Source organism: Siniperca chuatsi, linkage group LG2, assembly GCF_020085105.1.
Source record: "Siniperca chuatsi isolate FFG_IHB_CAS linkage group LG2, ASM2008510v1, whole genome shotgun sequence".
In the NCBI taxonomy this organism is placed as follows: domain Eukaryota; kingdom Metazoa; phylum Chordata; class Actinopteri; order Centrarchiformes; family Sinipercidae; genus Siniperca; species Siniperca chuatsi.
The window spans coordinates 32,111,945-32,124,491 of NC_058043.1; the positions used below are offsets into that span (position 1 = coordinate 32,111,945).

General features: G+C 41.6%; 2 protein-coding genes across 3 annotated transcripts in view; both read left to right on the top strand.

Annotated features, from left to right (window-relative positions):
• The first annotated feature begins 949 nt into the window (after positions 1-949).
• On the top strand, positions 950-4,462 carry LOC122883721 (zinc finger protein 112-like). The gene is made up of 2 exons (XM_044212807.1): positions 950-1,533; positions 3,506-4,462. Exons 1-2 carry the CDS (start codon positions 1,347-1,349, stop codon positions 4,318-4,320), a joined length of 1,002 nt encoding a protein of 333 aa, XP_044068742.1. The 5' UTR covers positions 950-1,346; the 3' UTR covers positions 4,321-4,462.
• Positions 4,463-11,797: 7,335 nt separating this feature from the next.
• The window catches only part of nfasca (neurofascin homolog (chicken) a), a 167,815-nt gene continuing 167,065 nt past the window's right edge, over positions 11,798-12,547 (top strand). For both annotated transcript variants that reach the window (XM_044212838.1, XM_044212828.1), the window contains exon 1: positions 11,798-12,011. The gene's annotated coding sequence lies outside the window, so the exon portion shown is untranslated. The remainder of the gene's footprint in view (positions 12,012-12,547) is intronic.

The window sequence follows — 12,547 nt, forward strand, 5'->3', positions numbered from 1 at the left end:
TTTAGGAGTGGGCTGGCTCTGATTGGAAAACACCCGGGTGCTAAATGTGAGACACTTCCTAATCCAGCGCAAGAACTGCTCACTTCAAAGGAAGAAGCAGCTGGACAACTTGTGGGAAATATTTTCCTTGATATATACATATATAGACAATCAAATTCAATAATGATTCAGGTTGTGTTGCTAAGTGAAAGCACCAGCCTGCCTGTATTGCACCTAGGATGCAGAAGCTCTCTGCCTCTCCCATGCAATGGCACTCCTAATTGTGTATGCACTTTGGAGCACACAGGGCAGAGTGACCTTCCCTGTGTTCCTAGTGCATGAATGAACTCACTCTTTGACCGCAAGTAATATGTTTCCTGATTAATGCATATAGTGTTGTAAGCCTTTATTTATTTTTTGATACAGTTTAGAATATACTGTAGATTATAAAAAGTGATGGACGTACATGAGAGTTGTGAGAATAAAATGTGCATGCTCTCTGTACACAGCTGTGGGCTTTGATGTGTTTTGCCGAAGGTCGGAGGGGGGCTCGTTTGTTGCAGAGTTATGATGTGCTCCATTTTAATCAAAGATTCCATTGAACAGAGCCTGGGAAGTTTTGTGATAAACTCTTTCTGTCTGATAAGGAGACCAAAAAAAAAAAGACGCTCTTTTCAGGAGTCATATCTCTCTGCCCGGATCCTCCTGTTTTAGTTTCTCACAAACAAACCTTATCCTTATCTTTACCCAACGTATTCAAGGACAGTCGAGGTAATCATGTTTTCGTGTCTTTAATCAGACGTTTCCTTGTGTTATGGCACCCTCACGCGGGTAAAAGCGTAATTGCACAATAATTCATAACCAATCAGAGACTGTCAATGATTTCCGTGTTTTGATTATGGACCAATAGGGAACATCCCACCAACCAGCCAGGAGGAGCATGTTTTGAAAATATAAGTGAATGCACAACTGAGCCTGTTCAGTTGCTTCACGAACCAGCTCGGTTCTACGTGTACTTTGTTTTGATATTACAGTAAAATCTATATTGCATTGGACTCTATTCGACTCAAGTGTTTTACTGAAGAAGAATCTGAAGCTGAAGGTTGTTCTCCCAAACACTCTACGTACTTTACTCAACGTGGATAACTGGACTAAAATGAAGAAACTGATGCAATATCTGCACAGTAGTGGGTTATATAAGAAAATATAAAATGACTATCTAAAGGGAATTAATTACAGACACTAGAGGCAGTCTTCCGAATCCAAAGAAGAAGACTGACAGTACGCAGAAGCCGGTATACTTCTACTTCCGGGTTAGTGGATGTAAACAGAAGGACGTTACGCCTCTGGAGACAGCAGTGGAAAACATGACCAAACTGGAGCTGTTGAACGTGTTTCTGAACGACAGGCTGACAGCGGCCGCCGAAGAGATTTTCCGCGCCGTCAAAGACACGGTGTTGGAGTATCAGAGCGAAATCCTGCGTTCCAAAGAGGAGAACGAGCGGCTCAAACGGCTCCTCAATGTAGCCGTCCAACGGCTCCTACTGCAGCCAGGTGAGGACCAGCAGCTGGTGACTATGTGCTGCTGTCATGCTGGTCATCGATACGCTCTGTTTACCGATGTGCTGAATGTCACGCCAAAGCTCATTCAAAATATGTACGTTTTAAATGGAGCTTTGCTCATCGCCAGTGTGGCCAACACCCGGGCGCTTAGGCTGTGTCATAACGTTACATTAGCTACATCTTTATTTATTTATTTATTTATTTTATTGAATGGAAGCAGACAGTAGGCCTACAGCAGTATAATAAACCGAGCATAACAGCAACACCACCAACTTTAATAGTAATAAAAATAAACACAGACCATGAAACATCAGTGGAAGAAAACAGCCAAGAATCTGGGTTTGTTTACAAACTATTGTAATAATCAACAAACCAACATTTTTAGAGCTCTTTACATTATGAATACAGTGGCTTTGATGATCACATATCTTAAGCAATGAAAATGTTCAGGGCTGAGCAGTGACTCAATATTATAAATTCCTGTCCCTCCATATAATGTCGTGAAATAAATCTCAAACAAGAAAATGGGGTTTATAAATGACAAGCAATTTAAAGTGTTCCAAGGTTAGAGTGGGAGTTTAAATACTTAAAAACGTGTTTTGAAAATGATAGGATGACTTACGACTTGAACATTGTAGCAAATCGTGTGGAATACCAATGTTCTGATAATGCTCTGATACTTATTGTGATATTTATTTTGTTCATATTGCCCCCTCACTGATAATACATTTGCTTCCTATAGCGGTTATCAAATTACGGAACACCAATAGCACATTATGATAATCTTGTTGTGAAGAATAAATCTGGAGACATCTGTTTCAGTGTGGGCTTTACATAAGCAGCATTTACATAGATATTGGGCTTCAGTTTTAATTTAAAAATGATCTTGAGATAATAAAGTAACATATTTTAATCTTATAATATTAGCTGGAAAAGGTGTCTTATAGCTCTGTTTAATAGAGGGCATGTTAATACGGGGCATGTTGAAGAGATGGTAGGCCTCTGCTTCCTGTAATTCATCTCTCATTAGCAAAAGGAAAAAATAGGTGACAATGACAGAGATCTAGAGAAAGAGCAAGCTGATGTTAGAGGTCAAGTCTAAACAGATGAATAAACTGAAGGTCAGACCCCAAAGCAAAGTTATGTTTCATTTAGTAGTTGAAAGTAGTAGAAACTGAACATTTTTGATATGCAGATTATTCCAAACTGTTTTTTCGTATTGTCAACAAATCCCACGAAAAGACCAAAACAAAGAATGTGTTTGTCTCTCAGTAATTTCTGACTTACGTACTCTGTCTCTGGTACTCGGCCTCAAGTCAGTTAGTTCTTACTGAAGATGTACATTTTTAAAAACAGCTCACAAATATATAGTTTTCATTTTTTGGCTGGCTAGTGTAGTTTTTAGCAAACATTACTCAAACAGGAGGAAATAGTGAATTTGTTGGGGACTATTTTCAGTGGTGGATTAATCCACATTTGGTGCTCTAGTGAGTATTTCTGGCAGCAGGACGGTGTATGTGGGATTGAGTAAAACTAAACTACAGTGTGTGTGTGTTCATGGTAATGAAGGAACATGTCACCCAGTGCAACAGTGTGGCTCATTGATGTGTTTTTCTTTTTTTGGACAACAATGGAACCCACACAAACCCACTATCAGAACATAGATGGAGATGCTACATTTTGCAGTACAACCTATCAATTCATCTTAGATGTGAAAGAGTTTCATACAGTCTAATGGCGGTCTGTATGATTTCTCATCAGCAAGGATATATCTGCAGATTTTTTGAATGGAGTTTAGTCGAAAAAGAGAGAAAACAGAATTGGAGTTTTGTTTCCATGGCATACTAAAAGATAAAAACAAAAACCTTGTTGTTCATCTACGGGCATTCCTGCAAAAGACACAGTAATACAGTATGTTTATGCAAATACAAAAAGCATGACTGTGATGTTTGTAACCTTTCAGACCCTCACACTGTCCAGCCCCTAGAAGATGGTCAGCCCTGTGAGTCTGAGTGGAGAAACAGTGTGGAGCTGCTGCCACAAATTAAAGAAGAACCAAAACTCAGAAACATTCAAACAGATTGCTCACAAGAAGCAAGAGACTCAGAGGAAGGAAACTGTAGTCATATTGAGACACTACAGAGGTCACATCCTCCACCAGCCCAGACTGTGTGTAGCAGACAAAGTGTCTCCCCACCTTCTCTAACATCCCAGGAGATTAAGGCAGAGAGTGACAGGGAGGACAGCAGGAAACAGCAGCCGGCCAACAACTCACCATCCTGCATGACTGTTCATTCAAACTGCAGAGCGGCTCAGAGCGATTCTTGCGCCAGCACTACCAAGAGTCACAGGAATCACAAAACAGACCAGCAGGTGAAAGGGTTACTTCGCTCAAATGGAAAACAGAGCGCACACATACTTCAGATCAAGAACGTGAGATCCCTGAAGCTGCCTCCGCCTCGCTCCTCTCACCCGAGCCAGAGCATCCAGAGGTGGCACAGCTGTAAAGAGTGTGGGAAGGGCTTCAGCTTTGCCTGCCAGCTGGAGGTCCACATGCGCTGGCACACCAAGGAGAAGCCGTACAGCTGTGCGGTGTGCCGAAAGAGCTTCACCACGGTCAGCATGCTGAAGAGGCACCACCGCATCCACACAGGGGAAAAGCCCTTCCGCTGCCATGTCTGCGGGAAATGCTTCAACCAGTCAGCGCACCTCAACACCCACTTCAGGCTCCACACCAGAGAGAGGGCCAGCTGGAGCAGAGCACCATACTCCAAGTGAACAAAGACTCGCAACAGGAACCTAACCTGACTATCTGTAAGCTTTGAAATGCTTTAACTGGCCAAATTTCAGGCTCAGTGTACAATAATGATGTTTGACTGTGTGTCTTGTCTGTTGTGCAATAAAGTGTGGTACATGAAGATTCCTGATCCACTGGCTGTGTTGTTGAACATAAGGACAATTTTGTGCAGCATTTTACCTGCCAGCTTCATGTCTAAAATGTGCAGACATGGTGACAGTGGTAGCCACAGCTGTACAAGGTTCCAACAAGACAAGCAACATGAGCAGAGAGACAGTTTGTAGGTCATTTGGAAATGGAAATGAAAGCAAACGCGCCCAAAATGTCAATTATAATTGTCCACTGCATTGTAAAACCGCATATGCCCTGACCGACAAGGATGAGAGCCCTCACTGGCTTCCCGCCTACAAAAACTGACAACAGACCATTAATGATGGCTCTGTTGCATAAGGTGTCCCTGTAAGTAATGACAGTGAGCCAGCATGCACAACACCAAAGCTGGAACTGGCTGACCTAAATGGAAAACAGCCATTATATTTGTATTAGTTATAGCAAGTCAACATATCTGCCGCGCTGAGAGAAAAGTTTATTGTGTTCATTTGCACGACCAAGCCAGAGGCACGGCTATCAGGAATTCTAGTAGGCAGCTTCTATTGCAGAGAAATATAATAAAAGTAAAAATGGGATAGGACCTGTATGGGTAGATATTTTCAATTATACATGAGGTTTTAGAACTGAGTTGAGTTCAAATGAAAGTCACTATGTGTAGAGTTTGGGAATTTCTAACTGGCACAAAAAAGGTATTAAAGGTACACAGCTGGACACAAGATGTCTCCATTCTCAGTGTATGTATGCTGGAGGCTTTAAAGTTCCCACATTACACTTGTGTAAGTTGGATACTGGAGCACGAGTGGCTCCAACTAGTTGTGATGGCACAAAATCATCTTGTATGTACACATGTTAAACTGAGATTTAAGGTGAGCACGGAGAAACTTCCCCCCTTCTGCAGATGAATGTAAAAACAGCTCGCTAGTGTCAAACTCTGCACATACATCATTAGGCAAAGCGAAGCTCAAACATCCAAGTAAATGGTAAATGGACTGTACTTGTATAGCGCCTTTCTAGTCTTCCGACCACTCAAAGCGCTTCACACACTAATGGCAGGTGCCAACTGCTCATCAGTTCAAAGAAACAAACTAATCCTTCACACACCAAAGGCACAGCCCTCTGGAGCAATTTGGGGTTCAGTGTCTTGCCCAAGGACACTTCAACATGTGGGCTGGGGGAAGCTGGGATCAAACTGCCGACCTTCTGATTGGTGGACGACCGGCTCTACCACTAAGCCACTGCCGCCCAGTCCAAGTAAAGGAACAACAAGCAAAACACATTTCTAAGTGGAGGGGGACTTTAATAATAGACTTTAAAAAACCTGGCAAGATGTATGTCGTTGTAGATGTAGCTATGTGATGTATTTATAGCATAACATTGCTTCATAGCACAAACACTTGAAGCAGGGGGAAACAGATTAGCTCCATCAAACTCTGAATGAGGTATCTGAGGTATAGTACTTTCCTGTGTGCACTGACGTAAAGGCGAGCTGCTATAACAACGAGTTTCCCTTCGGGGATCAATAAAGTATTTCTGATTCTGATTTACATTTAGAATATGTGTTTTTACCATGTAGGAGAAACAGGAAAAGAGAAATTATGGCTTAATGAGCAGTTAGCTGTATGCACTGGAGCTGAAATTAGTAACCATCAACAGCTGTGCCTGATGCAGGCTTCACACACTTTGACCAAAACATTGATGACTCTCTGACCTACATTTGTTTGCTTTTGCCCTGACCCTGTTCTCTACCTCCACACTCATAAGAACACTTGCCATATTTCTTTTTGGAATTCCTATTTTTACTCTTATTCTGTTATTCTTTATTGCACACCAGTCTTTAAGCACAGTATGCAACCATGCATTTCAATGCAATGCAACAAATGCTGTACTGAATGAGCGCGTGACAAATGAAACCTCTGAAATCTTGACACATCCCTGTGCGAGATGCTGTAGATCTGCCAGTCATTAGGAGGAGGATGATGGCCTTTTTTTGCGATGAAGAATCCAATTCAGGGTTTAAAGGCCCTGTGCACCCACATAGGTGTTTTCATTGTGGTTGATTAGACCTCTTTGCTCTGGCTGACATTCAGTGGGGTTGTGATGGTAATTACATGATTGCACTGAACTAGTAAGAATGATAAAGGTGTAAATTGTCCTGCCATAACAGGTGCAACAAAAGTAATAGCACAGTCAGTACTAGTCTGTACACACTCACGCAGTCCTGAGGAGAAGACTAATCGGGCAAAATAAGTAAAAACACCTGTGTAGGTGGACCACAGGTGTGTAAGGGCTTTAAAATAGAAAAATAAATCTTAGTAATGGCTGTCTTACAATTAGGTGTTCAAGTGCCTAGGCCCTGGTATAGACCATTTTCACAGCAGACATTTTGGCATGTCCTAGCAGGAAAATCACAGGTGTAATTAATATATGTCTACACTCATTTTGGTGAACTAGTTCTGAGTTCCTGGTATTGGGTATGCTGGCTCACTGTCATGGCTGACTGGGACACTTGATGGAATTTGTTTCATTTGTGTTTTTTTCTGCCATGACGTGTCAAAATGTCTGCTGTGAAAAAGGTTTATAGTTGAGTTTGCCTTTAGTGTTGTTTCTTGTGCTTAATAATTAATTGTATGTACCAGGGTGCCCAAATCAGGAAGTGGTGGAAAGATCTGTTTTTTAAAATTCAACGGCAAATGTAAGGATATCATGCTACAAAGTTATGAACCACATTTGAAAATGCAACCTGTGAGTACATGGCATCCAGCTCATTGAGCTACTGGGAAACCCAGATGTTACGTGCTAGTCAGAGGCAGTTGTATATTTTGTGTTTTGTATGTCTGTCTTCCCCTCATGTCTGAGATCACTCAAGTGATGTCACTGGAGTCATTTCTCAGACTTGACCAAGCTCCTCTAGAACCACAGAAGACATTATACAACTATTTTCCCAGGCTGAGTGGTACTCGGTGTGACTAGTAAATGGATTTTTACATGTAAAATTGTTGGAGTTCACCTGGTTAAAGACTGTCATCACAGTTAAATATATATATAAAAAAAGACAGCACTGGTATGAGATGGGACAAAAAGCCAGGCCTCCTCTGTGCATTTTATGCTCATTTAATTCTCCAGCATCCACACCCTTACTTTTTGCTGCACTATCACAATGTCACACTTCTTCCTGTGCTGGCACTGAATGTTGGCAGTGGACATAAATCATGTTCTGTATTGCAGTCTTCTAGTATTAACATCATTCCTAGAGATACTGGGCTGTGCACACATGTAGCTGTGCTCTCTGTTAGTGGTGGGTGCCCTGCCTAGTTGTATAGTAATAGGCTTTTTTTTTTTTGTTTCCTTATGTTGGTCAAAATTCCATGCATGAATCTTCTTCTTGAGTTTAAGACTCGTGCTCAGCTGCTGACACAGAGCTGATGAAAAGATAATGGGTCTGTCCCAATACTGACACAACATGAAACAGATTAATCATGTACATGACATGTTGGATTCAGTGCTAATATAATCAAACATTCCGATATTAAAGTAATTCTTCCTGCTTTACACATTAACTACATCAATATACATGCTAAATTGCTATAATGATTATATTGGCAGGATTATAAAATACAAGACTTTTGATGGTTTTGAAAGAGCAGCAAAGAATATGAAAGCATGCTTTAATAACAAAAAATACAGAAGATTATTCTAAATATATTATTTGGCCACTGTCTCTTTTTATGGTGCTAAAACTGAAAATCTGTCCTTTCATTTAAAGATTTTTTATTTATATGACTGCCCCAAATAGCATGTGTGGTATTGTCAACATAATTATTTTGTACGGGTAAATATCTCATATAAGCTTTGTTTTTGCGTGCATTAACATATAGTCAGAGAAGCATATGCACAGTAATAAGGGATAAAAAGTTATGAGCAGGCTTTCACAAGATGGTGTGTATTAAACCATATGACTGGTGTGATGTATGCAGCCCTGACAGTTCCCTCTCTGGAGGCTCACTACTGGCTGATTCAGCGTTTGAGTGAGGGCATTTTAGGTAGACATCACTCTAGTCCTTATTTTACCACGCTGAGTCATTGCTGTCAGCACTTGAGAATCACACTTACACTGTGCTAAAAAATTATTTTTAGCTTTTTGTGAAAGTGACAAATTCCTGCATCCGGCTAGAAGTGAATTTAGAGCAATAAAAATGATCCCAAGTTGAACATTATAGGTGTTTTTGGTGTGTGATCATGCAGGACTTGTAGGCAGTCTACAGTAGCCTATGTCTTTGTAAGGCCAAGTAGTTTTGTGGTAACACACAAGGGTCTCAGCAAGTGCCATATCTGAAAAATAATATATTAATCATAAATTACTGATGTATATTATACTGCACCATCAGCTTTGTTTTAAGGTTGTCTTATTTACTTCTGTGCTTTTTCTTAATATTTATCATAAAAATAATGGGATGGGTTGCGCTCCTTGTCGCTCCTGCCAGTACAGCTCAGTTTTATGTGCAGCCGTTTTTGATTTTTTTCTGACAAGACCCAGCTTTTTTGGTGTGGTGACAAGTTACTCTGTTAGCCTGTAGCTAAAAACTAAAATGATATTCTACATAAGGGATAACGTGCTTAAGCTCCCGCTTAATACTTACCAAAGAAATCAATAATTTGACACCAAATATTTATTTTAACGTGTATTTAGCCACATTTTGGCATCAATACGACTGCTGGAAATGCACTGAGCATATGAATGGATAGAGAGAATGGTTTTTATAAGTCTCTATGGATGCTGTCATACTTTTTTCCACCATGAAACTAGGTTTTGTAAGCACTTGGTCTATTCTGTACACACAACATCTATCGCATGTCTGTCCCTCCTGGGATACCCCTCCTCTGCTGTTCCTGAGGTTTCTTCCATTTCTTCCCTGTTAAAGGATTTTTTTTTGGAGGGGTGGGCGAATCTAGGGTCTAAGGTCAGAGGGTATCATATGCTGAAAGATAGAAGAAAGGCGGAACGAAAGTACCACTTTCCCGATAAACGTCATTTTAAAAGATAACGTTACAGACAGAAACACATTTAAAAAAAGTATTAGCCTATTTTTACGACAGTATGAACAGTAGTGTACAGCTGTTAAAGCAAATTTAACAGTATAAGAGTGCAAAAATAACACATTTCATTTGATGTATTACTAACGTAAATTCTCTTTTTTTTTTATTCATCGTCACAGGTGTGACAGATACTGCTCTTCTATGGAAGCCTATACTGGACTAAATTCAAATGATAATGTAAACTTGAAAATGAAAATGTAATTCCACAACAGCATTATCATTTTCCACATATGTATGTGTTATCTGAATAAAAATGAAAAGGAAAATCCAATAATCCAATTTTCATTTTCACATACTTTTATGGCTGTCCTATGACCATATTAAAATGAAAATATAAGAGCTGTTTGACATTTAATTACCACTCTGCACAGTGGACAATATTCAAATGCAATAAGCGAAACAGTGCCCCCAGTCTATTGCATTTACATTTACATGTCACCATGCTCTGTCAGTGCTCTCATCAAGGCAGGTCTTCAGTTAGGACTTCACTTGCTTGAACATCTGCTGCTTTGCTCATGTGCTAGTCCTCTTGAGAAGGTGGCCGGGCCTCACTGACTACTGGGTTACTGTACAAAAACCACAACTTTATAACTTTATTCACTGATTTTGGTGAAACTAGAGATATGGGGCACTGAATTTGATGAATTTACTGTTTATCAGACCACAAATGAGACAAGAATTAGGTTGGAAAAACAATAGATGCAACAGTGTTTCTGGGGGCCGACCCTCACACATTACTGTACAAAAACACACAACTTTTATAACTTTATTTACTGATTTGGGTGAATCTGGATGATGATGATGATGATGTAGGTTTTTGTATTCCTTTATATTTACATGTGATATTTCTCTACTGACATGATGGGTTCATAGTAGGCCTATGTAAATAAATATTTTCACATTTTTCAACGTGACATTTTCCCCATGGCCTGTAGGCCTTCTAAAAAGCGTAATTACACCAGAGTTACGGTATAATCTTTTGTAGGCCTACTAACGGTGTGCCAATAGGCTACATATAGGCCTAGGTACTGGGGAACAAGATGTGAAGTTATGGAATAAGGGGGTAATAATTCGATATCTTACAAAGAACTGATACTGTAGTTATTGTTTAACCACTGGGTACCAATTATTACAGGTTATGTACCTACTGAGCAATAATCTGGACGTTTGGGAGGAAGACAATTTATATTTAAAGTACATGCAGTAGTAGTTTTTCCTTTGGTACAGGACTGAAGGACTGTTAGTGTTAACTGCTAATGCGCTCACTGTATGGTGAGTGGCAGGAGCGGGACTTGAACCCCGCTCTTCCGCACAAGAGAGCGGACGAACATGTACGTAACCCATTTTGCCACAATAACCGCCAGACTCAGTCCTGGCTCTGTAGGCCTGCGCACCAAAGGACAAGGGTGACATAGCAGATTTTTTTTTACATTTTACTGTATGATAATTAGCGTGTTTTTTTTTCAGTGCTTTTTAATGAATTCAAAAACGTCAAATTTGAACCCTTTTCGGACACAATAGGAGGGTTAAGCAGCCGAGAACTAACAGTGATTTAGATTACAGCCCGCATATCCTGTAGTTACTCTGTAACTAAATGTAACAAGGGGAGAACTACCACCGCATATAGGCTGTAACTATAAATTCTCTCTCAGTTCCTCCCAAACGTCCAGATTATGGCTCAGTAGGTCACACACACCCTGTAATAATAGAATAGGCAGTAGTTAAAACAAATATCAGCAGTATCAGTTCTTTGTAAGATCCCAAACTGTTTCCCCCTTATTCCATTACTTCACATCTTGTTCCCCAGTTGCATATATGTATTGGCACGTACTGTAGGAATGCACCGTTAGTAAAACCTTTACACGTAACTAGGCCTAAGTAGTAGTAGTAGTAGGCCTAATTAGGCTAAACTTCAACTCAATTTTATTTATACAGCGCCAATTCATAACAGAAGTTATCTCATGGCACTTCTCCTATAGAGCAGGTCCAGACCGGCGACAGGGTCCTATAGTCTAGGCCTACATTGCGGGCTGAAGCCTAATCTAAAGCGTTACCAAATAAGATAAAACTATAGCCTTTATTAATAAACTATACGCCATAATTTTATTTTGGCCACAGGAATCCTCGTTCTTCCCGTGCCCTCCACCCCCAACACCTGCCCGCCAACCCCTGGTTAGGCCTACGTGTGGGGCGTGTGCACGCGGCGACACAACCGGGGGGATGCGCGCTTGCGGACCAGCGAGAGAACAGCTGAAGGAGGGAAAGAGTGCAGAGAGTCCACGAGAGAGAGAGAGAGAGAGAGAGAGAGAGAGAGAGAGCGCGATCTGCACCGCATTGACGGGAAACACGGAGTCAGAGCTCCGGTAACGCCGACAGCACACAGGAGTAGGCGGATAGTTTCGATGCCGCTGCGGAGTTGACGGTGCCCGGCGCATCAGCGGGGGAGAGGAGCGGCGGACCAGCGCAGGTAAGCGGACACTTTCTACTTTCTACTGTGATGCTCTGTAGTTGTAGCTCCCATCGCACTGACGCATCGGGTGGTGTCCCGGTTCTGGCGGAGCTGGACCGGAGTGATGCTGAGAACCGAGGATGTGAATAATAACACCAGAGCAGGACGGAATGCTGCGGCTCCGGTCCCGTGCAGGAGGCTCGGAACCCTATTGCCCCGTCTCTCTGCAGTGTTTTCCGGACAACCGGTGCACACGGGCCCCCGCCTCTTTCTGCGCATCTTCTGGATGATGCTGCGGTTTCATGGGATTTTTGCTGCTCTGCGCAAATCGCAAATAAAGGTACCTATGTCCGCGGAAATGACCGAGCCCGGCCTCGCCGTCTGCATCTACAGAAGCCCGTGTGTGTGTATGATGTGTGAGGAGTTGTGTCATTGCAGAGGACGAGCGAACGGGGACATATAAAAGGGCTGTCAAGTTGGGCTTGTTTGGTTAGGCCCCGGAGCCGCAGCCTGGGCTGCACACAGGGTGAGTCAGGTTCTGTCTCAGCGCTGGA

What these genes read in the sequence shown, in the direction of transcription:
- LOC122883721 (XM_044212807.1), top strand. Translation starts at nt 1,347, where the DNA reads ATGACCAAACTGGAGCTGTTGAACGTGTTTCTGAACGACAGGCTGACA. An exon ending in ACGGCTCCTACTGCAGCCAG is followed by an intron (nt 1,534 to 3,505) that starts GTGAGGACCAGC and finishes GTAACCTTTCAG; the next exon opens with ACCCTCACACTGTCCAGCCC.